Below are 27922 nucleotides of genomic sequence, written 5' to 3'. Positions count from 1 at the left end.
ACAGGAAAACATATGTTTAACCACAATGACATATGTTGATGGATGTACTGACTTGCTTTTAACTTGTTTAAACTGGCAACTGCATACACTGAGTGTGCAGTGCTTGTCAGACTTCTGCAGAGACTTTGTACTCTGACTTCATGATCATGAATAAAAGCTAATCTGAGCACCACCCTCATTGTGTTGACTTGTAAAAAGGGAATTTCTCTGTCAGGCAATGAGTTCTATTGTGGGAACCTTGTCTAATCCTCTTTAGTTCAGTTAGACACCCCATTCTCTGTCAATTTGATGGAAGGATGATCGCAAGGGGCTGAATTAAACAGGAGGGCAAGGTTACAGAGGATTTTCCTGCAACATTATTTCTCACACGCTATATACAGTGGTCCCTCGACTTACGAAGTACTCGACATCCGAAGATTTCGACATACGAACGACAAAAAATACCGGAAGTCGTTGCCGGTTTAGATGCGGCTTCCTCGACCTACGAATTTTTAGATGCGGTTTCCTCGACTTACGAGTGTTTCCGGACCTCCGTGGATGCGCTTTTCGACTTACGAAAATTCGGACCTACGAACGTGCGTTCGGAACGGATTATCTTCGTAAGTCGAGGGACCACTGTATAGGCAAAACAAATAAATGAAGCTACATTGGCAGAATGTCAGAAACTGTGAGTTTGTCCTAAATGCTGCCTTTGAGAAAGCTGAATGTACTAAACAAACTTAAAATTTTTAGAGGGTTCCAAAATACCACATCTCATCTTCCCAGTCAGATACTTTTTTCTGTCTCTATGCCACTAACACGTATCATCAAGTACAGTGGTCCCTCGACTTACAAAGTACTCGACATCCGAAGATTTCGACTTACGGACGACAAAAAATACCGGAAGTCGTTGCCGGTTTAGATGCGGCTTCCTCGACCTACGAATTTTTAGATGCGGTTTCCTCGACTTACGAATGTTTCCGGACCTCCGTGGATGCGCTTTTCGACTTACGAAAATTTCGACCTACGAACGTGTGTTCGGAATGGATTATCTTCGTAAGTCGAGGGACCACTGTACTGTATTGTCTTGGGCCAACACCTTCTGGAAGACTATATTTACTGAGATATAAAAGTGCTTCAGTGTCTAACCACCTGTAACCTTAATAAGAGAGCAACTTCCCTTTTCACAGAAGGGAATGAAAAGACAATTGGCCTTAGTATTGCATTATTTCCTCAGCAATCCTACTGACTTCCTTCTCATAAGACATCTTCCTCAGAAGTACACCTAGCTTTCTCAACAGAGGGAAGTCTGTTGCTTTACCTTTTGACCTACTAGGAATTCCTCCAATCCGGATGCGAAGTGTGCGCATTAGTTAGAAATGTATTTACTTTAGGTGTGTGTGTGTGTGTGTGTGTGTGTGTGTGTGTCAGGTAAACAATGAACTAAAAAAATGAAACAGAAAACACCACCCAAACATTTAAACCCATTGTTTACTTGCACCAACGGATACTTTTCCTTTTCTCTGTTTTGTGCTTTGTTGTGTAACAGAGGGACAGCCCTCTTTGTGCCTCTTCATATAATGCTTAGTAACCTAGTACTGTATATATGAAACCTCAAATAAACACATTTTAAAGGCAAAATACTAATCAGATCTGTTAATACAAATTAAACAGATCTAATAATAAAGCTAAATCTAATAATGCAACTGCTTAGTAGTTTTAGCTAGCTTTGGACCAAACTAGACACCACCCCAAATGCACAACTGCAGATTAAAAAGGCAGACATATGCCTAGCACCCTCTTTCCAGCAGCAACTTGCTTTGTGTCATGAAGACACAACTCCCCACATTGTGTGACCTCAGCCCTGCCAGCAGCAGCCAATGATGCAGGCAGGGAATTTAAGCTGCAATGTCTCCACATTAACAATTTTTGTACTATTCCAGACGTTCCCAATTTTGGGCCCTCAGATGTTGTTGGACTACAATTCCCATTGTTCCAAGGAACAATGGCTAGGAATGGTGGGAGTTGTAGTCCCACAACATCAGGGGACCCAAGGCTGGGAAACCCTGTATTAGATAATATTGAAGGGGAAGCCCAAAGCGAGGCTGCAATTTTATGCAACCACCACATGTTGTTTACAGTAGAACCTGAGCCTTAAATCTTTCCAGAAATAAAATCTCAAACTTCCAAAAGCATTCTACACATAAATTGTTATAAAATATGAGAACTGCTGGGTATATTTGCAGGGGACAATCAGCCATGCAAGTAACAATATTCCTGAATAAATAGCCTTTGGAACTACTTTAAATATACTCTGACAACTTGAAATCCTGTGAAATCATTCTTTTTTTTCAAGACTGAATTGAGTTATATCAAATTAAGTGACAACCATAACAAATGTGTAATCCTTTTGGTTTTCTGGGGCCTGCAGCCATCTGAAGAGGCGCTGAAAGGAGATTAGCCAGATTTGCAGAAACACTGCTAAGGAATTTCTCAAATGAGCCTCTTACAGGCCATGCTCACAATCCATCAGCTTAAAGGATGCTTATATCCAAGAATGATGCTTGAACACGCTGGGTTGCACTCACAGTTTCTTATACCATAGAACTTATTTTCAAATCAATTTTCTTTTTAAAAAAAATTCCTTATAGAATATACCATAGGCAAATTACTATATTTTACCATAGGCAAATTACTATAGGCAATTTGAAACTCTCATCAACATTTTAGTTTCTCTTAATTAGTAAGCAGCATGCTAGTGGTTCAAACTCATAGATACCAAATATACCATCAATACTTTTTACCTTTATCAGAATGATTTCTCAGGTAGAATGTTAGCACAATCAATGGTTGACATTCTGCACAATGTTTGAATTGCGTAAAAGGCTGTCTGTGGAAAGTTCAGCATCTCAGCTCTATACAGCAAGTGGCTGAGCAGGAAAAGGCAGGCAGGGAAAAGCAATTATCACAGCTCTCTCCTCCTTCCAAAAATACTTCCTGAATTCAGGAATATGTCCTTGAGGGCTGTGCTGACTCTTCCACGGATGTGGTTCCTATTACAGAGTTCTAACATTTTTCAGAATGTCAGCCAATATGTATGGAGTCAGCAAATGTGCATCCCTTGTAATATACATGAAATTTATATTCTAAAAAGAAAAAAAAATCAGCTATAAATTAAAAGCCCCCATTAATAACCATACCATAATAATTTTAGAGAACAAGTAATCTAGATCACACCTATATGTTTGTGTAGGAGAACAACTGCTTTAAAAATATACAGGTGGCCCTTGTTATCCATGGTTTCAGCAACCACGGTTTCAAGTATCTGCAGATGAGTCTTAGAGACCCAGTTTCATTATCTGCAGTACTAAAAACAGGCAATTTTCACCTATCCATAGTTCCTGGGCCACCGGAAATGACTTCTGTTGTCACTTCCAGTAGTATTTCTGGTCAAGAGACAGCGCGGAACCATTTAGTGGCTTATGTTTATGAAAAAGGAGGGGGAAAGTCCACACACACAAAAATCTGCAAAAACATCCACTGATTTGGAGGTTTGTGGGAGCATTGCTGGCAAACTGGAAAGTAAGGAGCTGTATTCATAGGAACATAGGAAACTGTCATATACTGAGTCAGACCATTGGTCTATCTAGCTCAGTATTGTCTTCACAGACTGGCAGCGGCTTCTCCAAGGTTGCAGGCAGGAATCTGTCTCAGCCCTGTCTTGGAGAAGCCGGGGAGGGAACTTGAAACCTTCTGCTCTTCCCAGAGCGGCTTCATCCCCTGAGGGGAATATCTTGCAGAGCTCACACATCAAGTCTCCCATTCATATGCAACCAGGGCAGACCCTGCTTAGCTATGCAGACAAGTCATGCTTGCTACCACAGGACCAGCTCTCCTCCCATTCCTTTTATTGTTGCTTCCTTCCCGTGTTTCTTGTGATTTGGGGAAGAAGAAGAAATTGTTCAAGAACCTAACACCTAAAGTTAAGGTTTTGTTATTCGCAGTTTCCATATTCATGATAGCAGGTGAGACTGGAACCCCCGCAAATAACGAGGGCCTCATGTACTGCAATAATGAATTCATTTACAGGATTTCAGGTTATCTTTTTACCAGCTGGAACATCAAATGAAAAGACCATCAGAACTAAGTATATTCATGTGAAAAGTCAGTTCAGAAGATGCACACACATTCAGTCTCTTCTTCAACTCAAATACACTGGTTATACCCTCATGCCTTTATTGCTCTGCTAAGGGGGGAGAGGAGCAAACACACACAAAGGCCTGCTTTTCCACATATTAAAAATGAAATTACCAAAGCAGGGGAGGGGGGAGGCGGATACCTATTTTTAAAGCATTTTTGTGGTTGTTTTTTGTACCACGTAATAGACGGAACTATAAATGTTCCCAAAGAATAATGGAGCCCTGAAACATGCAAGGCCACTACCCCATCCCCAACTCCTTAAATGTCACCCCTGCCATATTGTGATTATTGGCGATTATGTGGTTCCAGATCAGCACACATAAATGAGCTTGAATAGAAATACAGCCATCACTGTATACTATGGATTTGCTGTTTTGCTTTCAAAGGCCACACAACTTGGGGAACTGCTTAATTAATTCTACATATCCAGAGGGCCTTCTGAATTTGTTTATCTTCAGCAATGCACAAAACATTTTTGTGATTAGGAAAAGTTTTGAAAGTTGTGTTATGTAATGTCCTGGCCTGGATCTCCTGGTCTGATTAAAAGTCACACTGAATGTGCACACACCTTTGGTGGCACCTGAAGGAACTCTCTGTACTGCGGCCACAGATAACAAAACATGTTACATACTTATCCAGGAGATCAGACCAATTTTCAGGAAAACACAGACATATGAGATTTATTATAAGTTCTATAAGAATTAACATAAATAGGATTTTCACACACACACACACACACACACACACACACACACACAGTCTCCTGTTCTGTGCTTACACAAATATCAAACCAGACCTCCAAACATATACATGGTCAGAACCACCCTTTGTCATAAAACAGCTTAAAAAAAAAGGATTAGTCACTCATTGGAGACACTTACCTTGCCTTTTTGATTTAAAGGTTCAATAGTTAAGGTGTCAGGGCCGATATCCACAATGGCTCCCATCTGAAATCCATCAGTTGCATGTGGAGCCCAGACAGGCTTCCCATCCTCCATTTTGAGGAGTGATCTATTTCCTGTAAAGGGAAAAAAATAACCCAATGTAAATTTATGCTTTAAAAAAAAAAAAGGAAAAAGAAAAGAAACAATAGCTTGTAGGTATATTCTAAATGTTTGGGAGGGAAGAAAATTCTAGGTTACTCCATTTCTAGGAGTAAACCATTTTCTTGTCAGCAGGTTTCATTGCAAAGGTGTTCTTGATAAACAATTGAATAAACATTTGTAAACACAACTGAATGGTCCTCTCTACAACTGAAGGACATAGATAGTTCCCTAGAATAAGAATGACTTGCAAAACAGCACAACGGCATGCCTAGTGGACTTCATGCAGCAGCATTTCCTTGGCCAGATCAGATGCACTCATACATAAGTGCATCTTTTACATTTACAGAATGATGAACACCAGTTGCCCCAGGAGGCCCTCTGCCTCAGAAGAAAAGGAATCAGAAGAGCAGAACAAGAAGCAGAATATGGGGACAGATATGGGTAGAGCTAGGGAGCCTAGCATAATGCAGCAGATGGGAATTTTCAAGTATTCTCATAGGGCTGAAACAAAGTCATATGTGCCAATTTCAAACACAAACGTGGATGGGATTTAACTGAGCTGGAATTTGTTAACACATTTGATTGCATTTCTCAGTGCCTGAATAAGGATTGTCATCTTGTCCTGACAACAAGCAAGCACCCACAGGGCACGATGCAACGGAGCAAATCAGTCGTTCCAGGCAACAGGCAGCTCAGAGTTGCAGGATCACAGAGCTCCAAGTTGGCCACAAACTCCAAAAAATGTCTATCGCTCTTGGGCCAGGCTATCCTCCCAGGCTCTGTCTGGTTCCTGAAAACGGGAGTGTCTTAAAAATGGAGTGTCTTCTGGCCTGGAGCTTAGCACTCCGTTTGTTGCCTCTCTGTCAGTTCCCACCTGCACGCTGCCTGGAGCATGAGGACCCCAGAATAGAGGGAGTTGATCCCCTGGCAGAAATTTAGCTCAGGGTCTGCTGTCCCTGAAGATTCCTGGGACCTTCAACTTGAGGGTGCCTGGTTCAGCACCTCTGTGGCATGTGCCACTGGCCCTCCCAAATCCAGCTAGCTCCTCCTCTTCTTGATCAGCCTGTCTGCTGCCAGAGGCTGAGATCATGATAGTTTATGTACTCTACTATGGGAGCCCGTCATACAGCAAAGATGCTGAAGCAAACCAAGTGTGGACCTGAATATTCCCTTGAGTGACACACTGAGCTGAGAAGATACAAGTAGAATCAATACATGTTTAAAAATGGATCTCAATACAAAGAGTAAGCTTGTCTTCCATTTGGCAGCAGGATATTTTCAATGCTGCAGTACTTGGGAAACATTTTAGTTGCTGTTCAACCCATGTATATACATTCCTAATACATTTTTAATCCAAAAGTAGGATAATGGCCACAAACTCAGGCTTCAGTATAGCTGTTTTCATAGTGTCACATCGCTTTCTGGCCCAGTTCAGGCGCAATTCTTTCAGTCCAAACCACCTTGCCAGACCTAGAACAAGCAGTGAGCCTCTGCTATCTTCCATTCCTTTACAAGCCTGAACTCAAAACTGAAATCCTAAGTCCAACCTTGACAAATTTTCTTTGGATCTAGATGCCAGTCCAAAAACCAAGGAGCCAGACAATGGACACTTGACAAAGTTAAAAGACTTAGTGACAGACATTGTGGCAAGTGGGCTTCTCTTTATCCCCTTGACAAGAAATATACTTGGAACAGAAACAGGGCTGCCTGGGACAAATAAAAATTGTATTAAATAACTCTGCTTCTAAATACTCTGGTCTAGACACCATGATTAAATTCTGAGGCTTCCTGGCACCTGGGATTTGTCAAGTCCTGTCCTAAATGGACTGATTAGGAAATCCCATTCAACTTACTGAAACGTTACATCTGAGTCTCATACACAGAATAAGGCTGTAATCCAACAGTAACATTAAGTATATGTCTGTAAAATCTGTAAATAATATCAATTTTGGATCAAGACTGCACAACTTAACATGAATTCAGTACTCTTGGAAACTTATTTGATTATTCATACCCACACTATGAAATCCAAAGCTTCTTGCTATAAGCTCACATTCATAATTAGATATACAGAAGTCTCCATGTAACGAGCAATCCTTTTTAATTTTATCCTGTTTATACAATGTGTTACAGATTATTTAAGATTCTAAATATTCTGGTTTATGGATCTGTCCCCTAGCCACTATAACAGAAGAAGTGAAGGAACACCCATGTATCTTTATTTTAAGCGACTCTTGAAAATGCACCTATTTTGTCAGGCTTTTGGTTTATGTTTTTAAAAAACTGATAGCAATTTTCATTTGTTTTATATTATGTATGGTTTTAATTGTTGTGCTTTAATTTGTAAACTGCCCAGAGATTTCATATGGGGTGGTATATAAATGCGATAAATAAATAAATCTGCTTTCATTTAGTGTGACTCAACTTTTTCCATGATCCACATTTTACAGAAGCAAATAAAACAGTCTATCTGGGATTTCCCCTTTGCAAGGACCACTGGATTGTTTGGAAGGTAAAACAAGACTACATTTGTGGATTATGTCCCTAGATTTGATATTTTCTTATCATACCAGCAAAACTTGCCAGCTCAAAGTTTTATTAGAAAGTTTAGTTGCTCCGTTTTCCCTTTCTTTTCTTTGAAGAGGCAGCTTCATTATTTTAAATATGTGTATTTGAAATAATAAGGCCATCATTTCAAGGAAATGAAAAAGAAAGCAGAGCATCTTCTAAGAGCACCCCACCATATAGACAGATACATTTGCCCCAGCTGGCTAGAAGTTCAAGCATTTCCCTCTTGGGAGCTGCTCCTGTCAATTTAAAAAGGCAACTGAGGATTTAGAATGAGAGCTTTCCTGACAGTAAAGTTAAGGAGAAAACGAACACACAACAATGGCAGTAACTTTCCTTTAATCAAGCTCCCAAAGGTAAGTTTTAAAGCAATTTAGTGATTTCATGGAAGCAGCGGCAAAAATAGAAACATAAAATGATAGGGCACTGACCAATTAGTTGCCCAACTTTTGCAAATATTCCAAACGTCACAGGCAGGCCACGTGTGTGCTCAGACAATGCATGAAATCTCCAGTTCGTGCTGTCAGTTTGTACACGTCATCTATGCCTTCATATGACTGTGCCAGTTACCAGTGTTTATATACATTTTCCACTAAGCTCACCTTAACCACAAGACCTTAAAAGAATTTCTGGATCTCTCTCTCCACCTAGTGGTTGCTGGATCTTCCGTTTGAGCATAATATTCCTCCTTTTACATTGGCCCAGCATGGCAATTACTGTAGACTTTGTGTCATTCAAAACAAAAAACAATCTAGATTCCTATTCGTTTATCAGATCATCTCCCCCAATAATTTGTTCAGATATTTTCCACTACAAATTATGAACGACTGATCAGCAAAGCACCTTAATGCTTTGAAGCAGTAGATTCCTAAGTTTTGCTTTTCTCTCTGCATATCTGCAGCAACACAGCCACAAAGCTACACGCCCCTCCTTATCCAAATGCATTACAATCTCTGATCAAATACAAACAGCAACATAGCTACACGACATCTGGCAGCAATGGGATGGTGCTCCTTAGGCAGGAAGGGCTCTGCTATTCTCTCCTTTTAAATGATCAGCCAAGTAAGCAGATTCTCACTCCTGCACGTAAGGAGAAACATCTTGATCTTAAAATCATACTGAGATAAGGAGTCAAGACAAGCTATTTCCTGCTATACGGGAGGAACTTGGTTGATCAGAGTCATCCCCACAGAGCAGCAACAGGCAACTTCTGTCTCTCAGCAGCCGGAGATGTGTGGGAAGCAACAGTGCTGGATTCGGCAAGACAGCATTGCATCCTTTCAAGCAGCAAAAGCAGTCTTTTCCCAGGGGAGCAAGTAAGGCAGCTGCCTCAAACAAGAGACATCAGGCACTATTAACGGACAGTTTGCTTCCCTTTGTTTCATTATATTTTGAGTTCCATTTCTTCTTAGAGGACAAGGGTGCTGAGGCGCAGAGGGGGTGAGACTTTAACGTTCATGAGAGGCAAGCATGTGAAAGAAAGTAGAGAGAACGTCTCATTTAAAATTGGTTTTAAAAATCTGAATTGTATATTAATTATTAAGCTGTGGCTAGTGAAGTAAATAATAGATTGAATCGGCTTTGCTGTTGATGAAATGAGAATTTATAAACTATACTTGACATAATATACGGCTATTCAATCACAGAACCATCCAAGAGGAAACCACCTAGACTCACCCATCCCAACCCACTGACTTAGCCAGTTAGCAATCTGATTTCCTCTAACAAATATTATATTTTGGCTTGGAAGTTATTTAGTCCTGTAAGAACAATAGGTCGTGGTTGGGAACAGGTATTTAGCAGGACTGAGGAGGGAGTGGCTTGTCATACACCTTGCCATAGAAAAATCCAACTTCCTGCTTAGCAAGTAATGGACTGAAGTGGCAATGCGTCCCAGTAGCAGAGACAGGTATTTGAAGCATCTGTACACCTGAGCCTGGATTGGCATCATCCAGAAAGGGCTGGATTCTATAGCAAATCGTAATTGAAGGGCTGTCAACCACCAGACAAGCCTGCCTGTAACCTACATTCACCCACAGAGGCTGTCCCCTAAGCCCCCTATGGTTAGGCAAATGGTGACCAGATAAACGGTGTTTTCGGTTGTAAAGGCAAAGTGTGCTGTGGAGTCGGTGTTGACTCCTGGCGACCACAGAGCCCTGTGGTTGTCTTTGGTAGAATACAGAAGGAGTTTACCATTGCCATCTCCCACACAGTATGAGTTGATGCCTTTCAGCACCTTCCTATATCGCTGCTGCCTGATATAGGGGTTTCCCATAGCCTGGAGAACATACCAGCAGGGATTTGAACCAGGAACCTCTGGCTTATAGTGGCTCCGTATTTGGGATGCCCTTCCCAGAGAAGATCATACTCTACCCAGTTTGATGGCATTTTGGCAACAGGTGAGAAATATTCACCCAGATCTTCCAGCATGTGCAAGGCCAGCACTGCCTTAAGAGAACTGTTGGAGCAGCCCACCGCCACCTCCTTACTGAGGGTTGCTTGAAGGAGGTGGCTGTGGGCCACCTCCAGCCTCAGAGGCAAGATGCCTCTCAATACCAGTTACAGCGGAGCAACATCAAGAGAGAGGGCATGGCCTCACCTCTTGCCTGTGGGCTCCCCAGAGACATCTGGTGGGCCATTGTGTGAAAGAGGATCACTGTATGAAATAGGATGATGGACTAGATAGGCCTTGGGCATGGTCTAGTAGGGCTGTTCTTAGGTAAGAACTATGTACCCCAGGGGGGAAATACAGAAGTAGCAGCATCATCCAGGTCATGAGCACATGCCATCAGCTCTTAGAGGGATCAGCACTGGCTTGAGCCCAGTCCATTGCATCTCTTGTAATTTTTTGTCGGTGTTGCTTTACTGTTTTTGGAAACTGAAACTGCCTTGAATGCTAATAGTACATGAGTCTTTGAGACTCTCTGGGCAAATGCACCATTCCTTCTCTCTGACAATTGTAGCAATTTGATTAAATTTATTTATTTAATTTTGAAAATGTGTGTGTTTCTATTCAGCAAAAGCCTTTTGGAGTGGCATATACTTATTTTTATTTTATTTATTTAACACATTTGTATACCGCCCAAAATGCAAGTCTCTTGCAAAAGGTAAAATGAGAACTATACAATAAAATTGTGCAAAAGATATCGGATTTACCCGTATACAAGATGACTCTGAATTTAAAATGTCTCCCTAATTTCTAACATGAAAGAACTTGGAAAAAACCTAGTCTTGGATTCAGCTAAATACAGTAATCAAAATACAGAAACAGTAGACATCCCTAGCTGATAAAATCCAGTACAACCATAAAAGACCATTAGAAAAACAACACCCAGATGACCGTGTACTTGCTTACTTACTGCATTTATGTACTACCTTATATAATCCAAGAGCAGGCCCACAAATTTTGGCCATTGGTACCATCTCAGGAAATGACTTAACTAGCAAGACAGAGGTTGCCGGTTCGAATCCCTGCTGGTATGTTTTACAGACGATGGGAAACACCAATATCGGGCAGCAGTGATATAAGAAGATGCTGAAAGGCATCATCTCATACTACACAGGAGAAGGCAATGGTAAACCTCTCCTGTATTCTACCAAAGACAACCAAAGGGCTCTGTGGGCGCCAGGAGGTGACACCTACTCAATGGCACACTTCACCTTTACTATATCTCAGAGGATGAGTGCTCATAGTGATTTTTGGCAATGTAGACCCCTTCCCCAAGATGGAAAACAGTTAACAGCATTGTTGCACTTACAGCTCTCTCTGTATTATCATCCCTTCTTTATATCTAACCGCAAACAATTAGGGTAAAATTGCAGTCATTTTTGCACAGAAGAAAGGCTTATGGTCAAGGTTAAGGTAACAACGAATGAATTATTGTACTCTCTCCATGGAGTATTTGGAGAATAATCCTGCCAATCTTAATTTTCATTCCCCCGACAACATGGATGAAATTTTAAACACACAAAAATTGCTGTGTTGTTGTTTTTTTAAAATTAAAAATCTTTTAAAGGCTTTTAAAACACCATTTCAAATTTGGCTGTTGCAGGTTCAATGGTCAAGACAATAAAAGCATGATATACTGAAAGCTGAAAGTATTGCAATGCTGTCACCTATTTTCCATCTCTAGAGGTTTAGATCTTGTCAAAAATGACAATGATCATCCATCCCCGCCACCCGACGGTACCGACCACCCAAACACGACTTCCAGTGCACGGGACTCCCTCTTTCTGTACACTGCGGGTTTCCCATGCTTGAATTCTAAGCTTTTAATTTTAGAATTGAAGAGTCACACTACACATTACACGGAGTGATGTGGCAGAATTCAGACTGTACCACTTCAAGTTACAGATGGGTTGTGCATATCATATACTGGAAAGCTCTCCATGTCACATACCTCTGCATCATAAACTAATAACCAGCTAGAAAGGTTTACCATAGTCTTCTCTCTGCTAGTTTATCAAATTCAATAACTTTTTCCCCCTTAAGGCACTTTAAAAACAAGATTGAAGTTTTACATTCCAGAATCTACCATCTCATCTACAATGTGTGTAGAACAGCTCCACGTTGTAAAAAGCACCGAATTTTGTTCTGCTCTATATCAGGGTTTTTCTGAATAGAAATTTGAATTTATATAGTTTTCAAGCCCTGTGCTGCTGCCTAGATTTTCATGCCTAGAAATTCAGAGTAGCTTTCAATGCCTGTAAAATGAAGGCAAAAAGAGTGATTTCATTTTTTGTTCTTAAAGCTGAATTTTGCAGAAAACAAGAGTTTAAACATGAGCACTTCACAAAATAGAAGTTGATGTTTTACAATAAGAAGCCAAGTTTGGTTTACGTTAACTTGGAAGCCCTTCAACTACATTCCAAGATGTCACATCACCTGAATACCCTGGTCATGAGTAAACAGAAACATAAAGAGAATCCTCTTGAATAGCATCTGTATTTACTCAGCCTTGGCTGATGGTCTCCTTTAGAACTGCACGTATCAGATATATGTCACAATTTGTAATGTAATAGAATTACTACAGGTCTAAATATTGTCAATTGATCTTACATTTTCAATTTCACTTCACAGCAAAACTCCAGATGCCTAGTAGCCACAGGTGCCCAAAAACCTTAGCCTGTAGATGGGCCATGAGAGGTCAGGAAGTAGATTTCTTCTCCCATCATGCTCCTAATAAATCTCATTGGCTCCCAAGTTTTGCAAAGACGATCTGCAGTCCTGGTCATTGCTCTTGAAGTAGCAAAAGTATCTTTCTGAGCCTTAAGGAGACCTTGACTTTCACAAGCCTCATTTATTCTTGGAGAACAGTGGCCATTTTATGCAACCACCAAAGCCAAAAGAACATTGTTCAAAGGAGCGCATTGCAGCTCTTCAGATGTTTAAGGAAGTTGTAGAAGAAACACCCTGACATTAACATGTACAATCTCTTACCACCAAGCTTGTAATAAAAGGTCAGCATTCTGAAGTGGCTATTCCTTAAATCCTGGTTCCATAATATAGGATCTTCAACCCCTTTGTTTACAGAAGAGACTTCTCTCCTCATGCACAAGACACATTGTTTCTTTCCTTACTACCACATTTCTGTTCAAGAGTGTAATCAACTATCACTAAAATTAAACCAAGGTGTCTGTTTTGGTTGCTTATTTAACATTAATGTGAGGATGTGTTTGATGATGAGCTTACTTTTCAGACTGTGTCAGATCATCTAGAACAATAGCTTCAGCAAAAGGTAGCTAGATCTGAGCAAGTTACAAGAAGCACATAGGCAGTTATGGAATGATTTACTTTCCACTGGTCATTTCTAACATCTGGCAAACTGAGTTTATGGACACATTTAACTACAGATTATTTTAGATGCAGTTTTATACATGCACTTTATTAATTCATCTCTGAACCTTCAACATATGCAAATATTTGAATCACCTCAAATGAGGTCACATATCTCCCCCTGATCAACTATTCAGTGCTAAACAGCCAATTAGGTCTAAGCAGCCACTTAACTGAAATCTGGATAAACCAGATGAGTTTCTTTGACCCACATGATTAAAGAGCAATTTTATTGGTCAGTATATTCTGTAGTAATGAATTCTTCATATAACTACATATTATATGAAAAAGTGTGCCTTTTCATTTGCTTGAGACTGGTTTCTTGTAAATGCAAGAAGCAAAACAAAATTAAGAAACAATTTAAACAAAACGTCATTTTCTTGTTTTGTGGCCGGTGACAATTATGGAGCCACACACCAATAATTTTACTATGATTTATTCAGTGGATCTACAGCTAGAAAGGTTACATGCAGCTATGCATATGATGATTGTACTCATTCATGGAAAGGCGGGTAGCAGGAGGGAGTCCTATTGTGAGGGCTTTTTCTCACTCTACCCTATACCTCTGTAGTGTGTTTCGACACAGACAGACATGACTGGTAGTTCATCTAGTAGTACAGTATAATTGTCTAGTGTATACATGGAACAACTCACAGAACCAGCGTGGTGTAGTGGTTAGAGTGCTGGACTAGGACCGGGGAGACCCAAGTTCAAATCCCCATTCAGCCATGAGACTTGCTGGGTGACTCTGGGCCAGTCACTTCTCTCTCAGCCTAACCGAGAAACTCAAGTATGTAGTACACCGCTCTGGGCTCCTTGGAGGAAGAGCGGGATATAAATGTAAAAATAAATAAATAAATAAATTTCTGTTCATGTATAAAGTCATTTTTAAAAGCATTTATTATTATTTATTTATCCAATTTTTATACCGCCCTTCCCTACCACCCTTCAGGGAGGTTTACAATTAAAACAAAACCATTAAAATCATTTAACAATGAAAAACTAAAAATTATAAAACAGTATAAAATAACAATTAACAATTAAAACATCATAAAAAGCAATTAAACAATCACAACAATTAAGAAACCCTGAAAACCAGGTTACAACATTAAAACCAATTACAACTATTTAAAAACCCTGGAAGGCCAGGCCAAACAGATAGGTTTTAAGGGCTCTCCTGAAGGCCAGTAAAGAATTCAAATTGCGGATTTCTGCCAGGAGTACATTCCACAGCCCAGGAGCAGCTACAGAGATGGCCCGCCTCTGAGTCGCCACCAGACAAACCAATGGTAACTGGATATGGACCTCCTCAGATAACCTTAATGTGCGGTGGGGATCATGCAGAAGAAGGTGCTCTCTAAGAGAACTCGGACCTAAGCTGTTCAAGGCTTTAAAGGTAATGACTATCACTTTGTATTTTGCCCAGAAACATATTGGCAGCCAGTGTAACTGTTTCAAAACAGGCATAATATGGTCTCTCCGGGTTGCCCCAGAGACCAATCTAGCTGCCTCATTTTGAAATAACTGAAGTTTCTGAACTACGTACAAAGGCAGCCCCACGTAGAGCGCATTGCAATAGTCAAGCCGGGAGGTTACCAACTGATGCACCACTGTTTTGAGGTCATCCTCTTCAAGGAATGGGCGCAGTTGTCGAATCAGCCGAAGCTGATAGAAAGCATTCCTGGCCATGGCCTCCACCTGAGATACCAGAGTGAGGCCTGGGTCCAGGAGTACTCCCAAGCTGCGCACCTGCTCCTTCTGGGGGAGTGTAACCCCATCCAGCACAGAAAGATTCTGAGCCCCTCACCCCTCAGATTCTGAGCCCCCACAATGAGCACCTCCGTCTTGCTTGGATTCAGTTTCAATCTGTTATCCCTCATCCAGCTCATTACTGCCTGTAGGCAGGAATTTAGAGAATGAATGCCATTTACTGATGATGAAAAGGAGAAGTAGATTTGGGTATCATCAGCATACTGATAACACCCAGCACCAAAACTCCTGATGACCTCACCCAGCAGTTTCATATAGATATTGAAAAGCATTGGTGACAGAATGGAGCCCTGTGGGACTCCATATAACAGTTCCCGTTTTGAGGAGCAACTGTCACCAAGCTCCACCATCTGGAATATACCTGAGAGATAGGAGCAGAACCACTGTTCCTGCAGGGGTGGACTGCAGCTGTGAAACCAGCTTTAACCAGGTAGTAGTCCATCCATGACAATGGGGAAATGACAGGATCCCCCACCCACGAAACACCCCCCTGATCCGAAAAAAAGACCAAATCAAGTGTGTGGCAACATGAGTTGGTTCAGAAACTAATTGGGATAGGCCCATAGTTGTCATGGCCGCTATGAACTCCTGAGCCGCACCAGACAAGCCAGCCACAAAGTGGATATTGAAGTCACCCAGCACTAAAAGTCTAGGAGACTCCAACACCAACTCCGTGATCAGCTCAGTTAGGGAGTCAGTTGGGCAGCAGAGTGAACGGTACACCAACAGAATACCCAGTCTATCCCTAGTTCCCAGCCTCAAAAATATGCACTCAATATAAGTTAACTGCCTCACAGGGGCCCTGGTAAGGGAAACAGTATTCTTATGGACCACAGCCACTCCACCTGCCCCTCCCCCCCGCCCACTTCCCCTGGCCTGCTCCACACAGAGTAGCATGGTGGGAGAAGCTGAGCCCACACTGGACCACTCGTCTCCCACAACCAGGTCTCAGTTATACATGCCAGGTCCACAAGTTGACAGAGCAGTTGGAGTGAAAACAGTTACTAAATTACTGATTCCCCTTCCCCTGTAACAGTCAGCTGCTCTGCCAGCGCCAATTCTTCTATTCCCCGCCACTACAGTAATAGCTGCCCCAGAACTTCCGGGCACACCCCAAGCACCATCCCACTCAAGAGAGCCCAAACACATACCTGGAGAGAGGCCTGGCACAAACCAAGCCCCCAGCCCCCAGCCCCACTCTCAAAGGCCACAAGGAATCTTGAGCCAAACAGCCTGGCCCTTACCCTCGTTATGCCCCGAAGTGGCTCCCCCAAAGGAGCGACCCCCTTTGGTGTCACCCCTTTGATGGTGACCCCACTGGTGGCGGGCCCGCCACCACAGGCAGCATTCCTACAAAGCCCAAAGCTGAGCAGGTTACCTGAAGAACTGCTGAGTCACTCAGGAGCTGGTCCCAATCCTGCCCACACTCCCCAGTTAACCCGAGGCTGCCCATGTTAACCCGAGGCTGCAGCCCCACAGGGGAAGCAAGAAGGCAACAGCAGAAGGAACCCCAGCACCCACCTGGTCTGTCACTCCAGAAAGCACTGGGTGGGAAGTAGATGGACTCTCCCTCTCTGCTGGGCTTCTAGCAACCTGAAGTCACAGGCAGCGTTCCTATAAAGCCCAAAGCTAAGCAGGTGACCCGAGGAACTGCTGAGTCACTGAAGAGCTGGTCCCAACGTGCCCATACTCCCCATGGATGTTAACTCATTAGTTTTGCCCTTTCATACATCATTCAGCCACACAGGTCCAAGATTTGCAGTTTTAAATGCTTAAAATAGCATGGAATGAAGTGCTACTATTAACTTGCTGTCCAAGTGTGTCTAGGAGAGTTTGGCAAGAGAATAATTTTCATTTCCCCTCCCCCTTGCCTGATGTAAGCAACACATAGCTTAAAATTATAATGCAAGTATACTATAATGGAGAATAAGGTATTGAAATACTTTCTATAGGATTACAGCATATGGGATTTATCAAGTTATATGTATATAAAACACTTGAAGATCAACTGAGCTGCACATAGAACAGCACCTATAAACTTTTACATTCACTTTTATTTGCATTCCATTGCAATTCTATGGGTGCAATAGATTTCCTCAGGCGTTGTTAACCACTATGAAAAACAGTACATTCATAATCACGTTTTGACACATTGAGCTAATACTGACATTTATTTCAGTTTGTACTCCAGTTAGTATTCCTCCCTCTCCATTCACAAAAGGCAGAGCCAAAATGATGGCTAGGTGTTAACCATCTTTGCCACCTAGTCCTTCAAATTAAAGTTAAACCCACACACCACTGTATCTCACCAACAACAGAAGAGTGAATGGGTTATACCTTCTTGTTCATTCCATTAATCTTTCGTCAGTGAACTGCATTTTTATATTACAAATGGATTGCAATTACAAACAGTGAAATCATAGCTGTGTGTTACTCTTGGAAACTGGTATGGTAGCATATCCTTTTGGTGATGTTGTGAACAGTAATTTCAGACAAATGATGTTAAGAGGATCACTTCCCGGCACACATAGCTCCTTAAATTGCTACCTTTGCCACCTGTTCATGTATGATTTTTTATACACACACACACACACACACCCCAACAAAAATGCCCTTCTACATTCAGTTAGCTGCATTAGCTTTCGCTTCTAATCCAACAGCACTCTGGTGGTTGTCAGTCACAGTGGCACTCAGCAGCAGTACTAAATCTTTCTTTCTTTCTCTTTTCTAGTTGGCAAGAAAACTAACAGGGTCATTAGTCCCCAAACACACAATAGATTTTGTGACAAAAAATTCCATTCAATTCCTGCTACTCCAGTTCATCCTTCATAACATTTGCCAGTCATCCTCTAACAAGGCCTCCCAAATTTGGTGATGTCACAAATTTCAGATGCACACCACTACTTCTCACCCGGAATCATTTGTGAAAATATTGAAGTCAGACCGCAAGAAGTCAGACCTGAGAAGTCGATTAGTAACTTCCCTCCAGAAGCCTGCCGTTTAGCACGACGTTTGGATTCTTCTTGTAAGTTAGCACCTTAACTATTTTGTATACTATGGTACACATGACTACTGAGGTGGGAATTAGCAGAGAAGTCTCAAACTTAATCAGACAAGAAGGCATTTTACAGAAGAATGCTCCTAAATAATCCAAATGGCAGTGTCTAATTTGTTCTTCAAAAACAATATAGTTACTTAGGGTAGTAAAGATTACATCACTTCAGGCTTTCAGTAATAAGAGGCATACATACACAAATCCTTCTTCAGCACAGCAGTACAATAAAATCTCATATACTAACGGCTGGACAGCCAAGAGAACTTGTGTCTTCTAACATGCAGGACTTTGCCATTATAGATTCTGAATGAAGAGGAATCTTTCCTCTTTCAACAGGGCAGACAGTGACTCAATTTAGTTCCCAGTATTTTCCCCCTAGAGTCCTGTGGCAAGTTGTCCATTCCACTAGATGTTTACAAAGAAACACTCGAGCTCATCACATAGTAGTTCTTTTCTGTGCACACTGCATCCGCAAGCTCACATTCAGCAGAATAGTCCAGGGTCATGAAAAGACTAGTATGTGCCCCTCCTCCCTTGAATCAGAATTTAGAGCCACTGGTGACTTGCAGTGATACCTTTAGTAAGGTTTTTAGTTGCAGACTGCCCAGTGATGCAGGTTTTGGGTGGTATATAAATATGTTAAATAAATAAATACAATGTCTCGGATTTGAACCAAACTGGATTCCACAGTTATTGCAGCATCTATAATGGACGTGTCCAGTAATTCCTCTTGCATGGTTAGATTGGATCAGTTTTAGTTTGTGACTCCTGAGGACTTGGACAGGCTGCTTGGAGAGGCTCGCCTTACCACCTGTTCTCTTGACCTTTGCCCTACATGGCTTATACAATCTAGCAAGGAAGTTACTGGAGATGGCCTTGTTAGTATCATCAGTGTTCTATGAAGGAGGGCAGGATGCCACCTTGTCTCCAGGAGGCAATTGTTAGACCACTTCTGAAGAAACCTGCATTGGATCCCTCAAAGTCAGGCAATTATAGGCCTGTTTCCAAACTCCTGTGGTTGGGCAAGGTCATTGAGAGGGTGGTGGCTTCTCAACTCCAGACAGTCTTGAAAGAACCAGATTACCTGAACCTGTTTCAAACCAGTTTTCAGGTGGGCTATGGGATAGAGACTGCCAGTCAGCCTGATGGATGATCTCCAATTAGGAATTAACAGGGGGAATATGACTCTGTTGGTCCTTTTGGATCTCTCAGAGGCTTTTTTGATACCATTTACCACCTTTTACCATCCTTCCGGACCCCTTGAGGAGATTGGGGGTGGGAGGCACTGCCTAGCAGTGGTTCTGCTACTAACGCTCGGGTAGATTCCAGATTGTGTCACTTGGAGATTGTTGTTCTTCAGAGCAAGAGCTATTGTATAAAGTCCCGCAAGACTGCATTCTATCTTATCAATATGCTGATGACACCCAAATCTATTTCTCCATGTCAACTTTGTCAGGAGATGGCTTAACCTCTCTAAAGGTTAGAAGTCCAGCAGAGGAAAGGAAGAGACCATCTACTTCCCATTCAGTGCTTCCCAGGGTGAGAGCCTGTGTGTGTGTGTGTGTGTGTGTGTGTGTGTGTGTGTGTGTGTGTGCTGTTTGCTCCTTCTTCTGCTACCTGCCTGTTCCTTGCTTTCCCTGTGGGACTGTGGCCTGCTGCCCCTGGTGAACATCTGTGGGGAGTAAGTGAAGGACTGGGGCCAGGGTGAGTGACTCAGTAGTTCTTGGTACCACCTGCCCAGCTCTGGGCCTTTTATAGGAATGTTGCCTGTGGCAGCAGGCCCACCACCCAAGGGGTGACATCAACGGTGGTAGCCCATTTGAGGGAGCCACTTCAGGAGATAATGAGGGTGAGGGCCAGGCTGCCCGGCCCTGGATTCTTCGTGGATGTGATAGTGGTGGGTATTTCAAGTCAGCTTCTCTTTTAAATCCTGGATGAGTTTAGTTTTAATGTGTCTGGGTTTGTCTGGAGATAGGGAGCCAGGGGGCATACTGCAAATTATGGGGCGGCTATTCCGGTGGTGCTGGGGAACAGAAAAAGTAACGTTGATAAGTCAGCAGGCTGCTGCAAGAGAAGGGAATTCAGAAACTTAATTGCTGTTTTCCCTTCTGGCTGTCCTGCCAGCTCTTTGACCTTGGAAAGCGATGCCAACCACCCACAGAGCCTCACCTTGCTCCTTTGCAGTGCCAAGTCAGTTGAGAATAAACCTGAAGTCATCCATGATCTGATTCTTGATGAAAGAGCCAGTCGGGTATGTATCACAGACACTTGGTTGGGGGAGGCTAGTGGCCCGGTCTGGTCCCAGCATCTCGCTCCCGGGTACTCTGTTGGGGAGCGGTGGAGGGGACGTGGGCGGAGAGGTGGAGTGGCTGTGGTCTATAAGAAGATCTCCCTTGCCAGGATACCTGTCGAAATGTCTGACCATACTGAATGTGTGTATTCAGTATGGTCAGAAATGTCCATTGAACAAAGTGAACTGAATGTTCACTTTGGGACAAGTTTGTCCGGGGCGAACTCAGGTGTTCATAGCAGCCATGACAACTATGGGCCTATCCCGAGGGGTCTTGGGACCGACACATATTGCTGGCCACATGCTTGATCTGGCCTTTCACTCTGATCACGGTGGTGTTCCGTGGGTGGGACTCCTGTGATTCCCCCTTTTTCATGGACGGACCACCATCTGGTTAAAGTTGGACTCCCAACCAGGTCCCACCTCCACAGGGGTGGGGGGCCCATTAGGATGGTTTATATGATTTTAATTGTAAACTGCCCAGAGATGCAAGTTTTGGGCAGTATAGAAATATGTTAAATAAATAAATATATGCTTGTCTGGAATCACTAATGGTCTGGATGAGTGAGAACAAACTGAAGTTGAATCCATACAAGACAGAGGTACTCGTTGTGAGAAGCTGGAACTTAGGAAGTGCTTTAGACCTGCCTGTTCTGGATGGGGTTACACTCAGTGTTCCCTGTAACAGAGATTCCAGAGGTTGCTGACTACAATCCCCAGAATCCTTGGCCAAAGGCTATTGCAGCTAGGGATTCTGGGAGCTGTAGTCAACAACATCTGGAAATCCGTGTTACAGGGAACACTGGTTACACTCTCCCCGAAAGATCAGGTACAAACTTTGGGAGTATTTCTGGACCCAAACCTCTTCCTGTTATCTCAGGTTGAGGCAGGGGCCAGGGGTGCTTTTTATCAGCTTCAGCTGGTATGCCAACTACACCCATTTCTGGAGATAAACGACCTTAAAACAGTGGTGCATATGCTGGCAACATCTTGGCTTGACTACTTCAATGCACTCTATGTACTCTTTGTACATAATACAGAAACTGCATCTAGTGCAGAACACAGCCATCAGGTTGTTCTCTGGGGCTACCCAAAGAGACCACATTACTCTTATTTTAAAAGGGAATATACTGGCTGCCATTTAGTTTCCAGGCAGAATATGAAGTGCTGGTGACCACCTCTAAAACCCTGAATGGCTTGGGCCCAAGGTATTTAAGAGAGCACCTTTTTCTTCATGAAATCCACTACCTATTAATATGATTGGGGAAGGTCTGGTTGCGATTGCTACTGGCTCGTTTAGTGCCCAAACTGGGCCTTCTCTGGGGTTGCCCTGGGGCTCTGGGACACATCCCCAAGTGAAATCAGACTCTCCCTATCTCAGGCTGTTTTTAAACAACTTTTGAAAACACACCGTTGTTTTTTCAGGCTTTTGGTTAATGATGTTTTGAAGTTTTGAATTTTTATTCATGGTCATTTTAATCAGTTTTATATTATTTTTAGGTGTTAGTTGCTGTTTGGTTAAACTGTCCTGAGATTCTATATAGGATGGTATATAAATACGATAGATAGGATAGATAGAGTTAGTTTACTTTTCCTGATACATTTCAGACAATGGCATGCAAAGAAACATCTCCGCCCTTACTAAGGCAATGAGTTCTGTTTCACAATGGGCGGATTCAGCGGATACTTCATCTGCCAGCCCCCAGCACAAGCAATAAGGGTGCCCTTCCCTCCTCCCTACATGCCAGGGTGGCTTCCTACAATTGCACAGGGCAGCAAGTTTTGTCGGAATGGCTCCTTTGGGTGTGCTGCTTCAAACAACCAACACTCTCCACGCAATCACAGAAAGTTGCCCCGGCACATGAGGGAACTGTGCACACTCGCAGAGTGCGCATACACCCTTATCACATGTGCTGGGGGCCAGCAGATGATGTATTACCTGAACTGGCCCAATATGGTTGGTGGAAGGAGGCACTTGCCACCAGAATGGTGATACCCATGCTGGTCTTATGATAGTAAACATACATTGTCCCCTTTGCTAAGCAGGGTCCACCGTGGTCTGTATTTGAATAGGAGACTATCTGTGAGCATAGCAAGATATTCTCCTTAGGGGATGGGGCCATTCTGGGAAGAGCAACTGCACGCTTGCATGCAGAAGGTTCCAAGTTCCCTCCCTAGCATCTCCAAGATAGGGCAGAGAGAGAGACTCCTGCCTATAATCTTGGAGAAGCCACTGCCAGTCTGTGTAGACAGTACTGAGCTGGATGGACCAATTGTTGGACTTGGTATATGGCAGCTTCCTACATTCCTAGTCCAGCTCTTCATTTTGGAGCCTGTGTAACAGAGATGGAGCAAGGAATGAATGGGATATAGGAAGGGTCTTATGTGGTTTGGGGTGAGGAATCTGAATGGCAAGAAGGAAAAGGACAGTTATGAACATCTAAAAATTGGAGCCTCTGCTCCTTAGCTATTTTGTTAAGTCTGAAGTTCTACTTTGTTCTGAAGTAAACCTGATTAGCGTTTAATTTGGAGAAGTTGTATACATCTTAGGAGCCTGAGAGAACATATGTAAGTTTGCAGATAAAAATAATCTTGGGACTCACCACTGATGCCTGCAAGGGGAAGGTGTTTACAGCTATACATCAATGCAATTGCCATGTCTGTTATGCAACAATATTTTCCCCAAACGTTTGAAGCTTCTAGGACTCCTAAAGCCTCTAGGATGCTTGAAAAATTGAAATAAGGATGGCAATGCAATGCACACTAGACTATATAATGGCCTATATGTGATCCCACTCCCTTACACACAGGAGTCTCCCAGTTCCTCCTTTACTAGCCTCTTCAGTTCCGCCTCCTCTACATGTCACAATGAAATACGTACTCATCAGAGACCAGCAAGCTATATTAATCTGTTATCTTCTTGGATCATTCTTTTCTTATTCAAGAATCAAATTAGAGCCATCTATGTGATAATTCTAGATAAGCATAAAGAATTTAAAAACTGCCTGCTGCCAATCAAATGAGTAGTTCCATGGAAACTCAAGGTTCAAAACTAAAAGATCCACTCTTGCCATTTTCTACACAGGGTATTTTAAAGGTGCAAGGGCCATTTTTGAGTGCTTGAAGCAGCTTACACCAAAGAGAAGGAGAGAGGTGTGACTGCAGTTGGATAATGAGACAAATGGAACTTTCATCAGCCCGGCTGCTGCTTATACAACCCGCAACACAGATACAGCATGATAAACAGATAGGTCAGTATAGCTCTGTAAGCCACACTGGTATTAATCAGTATAATTACTACAGCAATACCAAAGAAATAATGAAAGAGCTTCAGCATCGAGTGCTTTGTAGGAGTTTCCTGGCAGGTGTGACAGCAAGCATTAGGCAGCAGCTTACAGGAAGGAGAAATTGCATCACCTTGAAACCTATGCATTAAGACTACTGCTTATACAATTACTTTGCACCTTTTAGTGTGCTTACATTTACTGGCAGCATATTAGAATTTGCACATATAACCTCACAGTTACTTGCAACTGACTTCCTTGTCTTTCCAGTTGGAAACATTAAGCAAAACCAGACACACGGACACACAACATAGTGTTCTTAATTGCTAGAAAGAGAAATGACAGAGCTCTAATCTGGATAAAAATTCCACCCTCTGAAGTGGAAGTCATATCTATTAATGCTCAATGTTAGACTGTGGCTGAGGCCTGGCAAAAACTAAGCCCCTATTTTACACACAGCTCTTGTAAGATGTTTTCCTCTTTTTGCTTGGGGCATGACAAAGGAGGATGGTGACCTGTGTTCCCTCTAACAGAAAATCCCAGGTGTTGTTGACTACAACTCTCAGCATCCTGAGCCAAAGCCCACTGCAGCTAGGGATTCTGGGAGCAGTAGTCGACAACATATGGGATTCCCTCTTATAGGGAACACTGATGGTTACTAACTTGAAGAAGAGGTATACAAATTAGGGATGTGCCCGAAACGTTTCGGAGGCCATTATGAAGGCCTCCGAAACGTTTCGGCACTGGGGGAGTTTCGGCGTTCGTTGCCGACGGGGGCTAGCACTTTAAGGGCAGGGGAGGGTGTACTCACCCCTCCCACCGCATTTCGCCCGCCTGCGCGCTATCATTTGGAAGCTCCTCGGGGCGGCAGCGTTCCTCCCTGCCGCCCCGTTTGCCCTGTCGGCCGGAAGTGGCCGGAAGTCGCGAGCGCGCATGCACCCGTCGTGCGTGAGCGCCTTTCTGTCATGTGCGCGCGCATGCATGACGGGCGCATGCGCGCTCGTGACTTCCGGACAACGGGGCAAACGGGGCGGCAGGGAGGAACGTTGCCGCCCCGAGGGGCTTCCAAATGATAGCGTGCCGGCAAGGGAAATGCGGTGGGAGGGGTGAGTACACCCTCCCCCGCCCTGAAAGCGCTACCCCCCGTCGGCAACAATGATCTTCGTGCACATCCCTAATACAAATGTCTTGAAGTCAAAATATATAAAGGAAGGGCTGAGGCGGTTTCCTGCATAGAAAAAAAGCAGAGGAAAGAGGAGATCAAGAGGAGAGAGGAACATTGTAAGAGTTTCCAAACATGCCAAAGAATATGAGGATTTCCCATTTCAAGTTACTGACTTAACCACTAGTAAGAATCTCTCACATTCCAAGCATCTCCAAAGCCTGGTGTGAAGTTAAAAAATTGAACCTTCCTGCTTCCCTTCCTGCTCCCCCTTCTCTGAAGTTCTTGAAAGCACAAGTTTTGTCTCTCCCATCCAGCTCAAGACAAGAGCTCTCTCCTGCCTCTGGGCTCTCTGCAATGCACAAAGAACTTGGGAAAGAGGAGGAGTATTTCAGTGCATGTGGACAAGCAAGTGCAGTAAACCAAGAGCTGGTCTTATGGTAGCAAATATGAATTGTCCCCTCTGCTATGCAGGGGCCAACCTGTTTTTATTTGGATGGGTGAAATGTGAGCCTTAGGGGATGGAGCAACTGCTCAGTGGTAGAGTATCTGCTTTGCATACAGAAGGTCCCAGATTCACTCCCTGGCATTTACAGGTAGGGCAGGAAAAGACCCTTGCCTGGAACTTTAGAGAGCCAGTCAATGTAAACAATACTGAGCTAGATGGGCCAATCTCAGTATAAGGCAACTTCCTATGTTCCTATCGAAGGCTACCACTGGCCACCTGGTGTTCTGCATTTCTGGACCCCTTTCTAGTCCAAGGCTAGCGGTCAGAGGAGAACTGTTTATTCCAAATTCACACTAAAATATGTCTAGAACAAATGGAAATTACATTACTTTAAAAATAAGCACAGTGTGTAATTATTCATAATTGTTCCACTGCCATACCTATCAGCACAACCTAATTAATTGCTACTTCTATGCTTTCCCCAGGAGAAAACAGTGGGTCTAAAAACATTTTTTCAAAACATAATTACATCAACTGCAGCCAGCCACTGCAGCATCTCTGTGTTATTTTATTTGCTACATTTAAACCCATTATCTAGTTACTCAATCCATTAGGGGGGGATAAAGCCAAATAATTCTTAAACACACATCAAATAACCTTAAATGGCTTACACTTCTTTTAAACTGGCACCTTCTGGGAGTGTAAAAGCATATTCACAGTATTTCAGAAGCTTCAATACAACTGTAATCTATCCGAATACACCTAGAAAACTCCACTGTTAAACATCTCAAGCATCTTTCCCTTCAGTCTCCCATACACAGCCAACAGCTTCTCTTCCATTTCAACTGCTCAAACCTATTAATTACCTAACTCTATAGGCCTAGATAAGTCATTCTGAATATTTCATGATGCAAGCCTTTTAAAGGGCGCTTCTAAGAAGAGTTCTTTCATATGCAGCAGCAGGGGCAGCCAGCTGGAAGCCCATCAGCTAGAAGGGAGCCCCCAAAGCTATTTTATCTGGACCTCAGCAGCCCTAACAGTTTTTAATCAAGGTGGGGTAAAAGGCTTGCCATGCTAACAGGGCAGAGAGTTTTCTTTCAAGTGGTAACTATATTTAGTAGAGAAATAACTGTCCCTATTCAGTCCAGCATACTGTCTTTCCCAGTCGGAGGCGGGGCGGGGCGGGGGGAAGCATGCATGCCCTGTAGGGACAGGAGACTTTTTAAATATAAAATTGCATGGAGAGAATGATGAGGCCAGACACAGAAATATGGGGAAAGGGCACAGACAACAACCTGACCAAACTTTCTTGAATTACTAACACCAGTTAACGTGAAAACAGGCTTGATGCACCAAAGGAAGCTGGAGAGCAGAGCCTCAGAAATTTAAAGCAGTGCAGCTATCACTTCTACCCAGCAGTGCCACTACCTGTGCTGCCGCGAAGATGCATAAAGAGGCCAGGGTGTACGCTCTCCTTTGAATTAAAACAGTATAATCCTTACTTAATGAAGACGGTCATCAAAATTTGGAAAATAGTTCTTCAAAATTCAAACCCCTTCATCTGTTCCCCAGTTTCCACTGCCAAAGTGAGGTGCTACCCAGTTGTGCTTGACTCACCATTCAGATGGCTGAGAGAGCAGCCGTGATGCCCCTCGTTAAGCTATCCACACTGCTGACCAAAGACAGCTCCCTACCATCCAGGCTGAAAAATTCTGGCTGGACAGAGTGGGAGCTCTCCTGCTGGCTGAAGACTTCTCCGCATCAGGACCATTCAGCTTCCACCTGGTGAGGTTGAAAGCCCACATGTCCTGTGCTCCAGGCCACTGTAAGCATGGCAACTATTCCACAAACTCCAGCTACAGTAAGTCTAAGGGCACAGGGACAGGATCAAATGAGGCCCTTCGACACTCATGACAGGAACTGCAGACTGGGCACATTAGCCAAATCAATCTCCCCCAGATGAACAGCCAGCAGGGCCGGCAACAAATCAGTCCACAGAATTACACTGCAGCAAGCCCAGTAAGTGTCTGCCCCCAGCCAAAAAGACCCAGATGAGGGTCTTTATCACACTGCAATGCATTCAGTGGGAGGTTATATCCTACCATCAAATGGGTGATATGCAGACCTTAATCGGAAGCTACGAAGCCAAAGAAGATAATCTAGAAGATCACACACCAACTGAGCAATCAACCAATCATGGGTGAGAGGAGGCAGAATCCATGGTCCTGCATTATGAGGAGAAAAGATGGAATGGGAAGGTAACAATGCCTGCCCCATTTGCCCA

The 27922-nt window shown here is 43.1% G+C and overlaps 1 protein-coding gene across 8 annotated transcripts in view; it reads right to left on the bottom strand.

The window, feature by feature from the left end:
• Positions 1–27922, bottom strand: part of MYO6 (myosin VI) — a 163348-nt gene that overhangs the window by 98021 nt on the left and 37405 nt on the right. For all 8 annotated transcript variants that reach the window (XR_008314121.1, XM_053286938.1, XM_053286937.1 and 5 more), the window contains one exon: positions 5061–5197. Coding sequence is in view for 7 of the 8 variants with exons in the window: in XM_053286938.1 (XP_053142913.1) it covers positions 5061–5177 (117 nt within the window). In the remaining variant the exon portion in view is untranslated. The remainder of the gene's footprint in view (positions 1–5060; positions 5198–27922) is intronic.

This window comes from Hemicordylus capensis, chromosome 1 (assembly GCF_027244095.1).
Source record: "Hemicordylus capensis ecotype Gifberg chromosome 1, rHemCap1.1.pri, whole genome shotgun sequence".
NCBI lineage: Eukaryota > Metazoa > Chordata > Lepidosauria > Squamata > Cordylidae > Hemicordylus > Hemicordylus capensis.
This window is presented reverse-complemented; position numbering and strand designations above follow the sequence as displayed.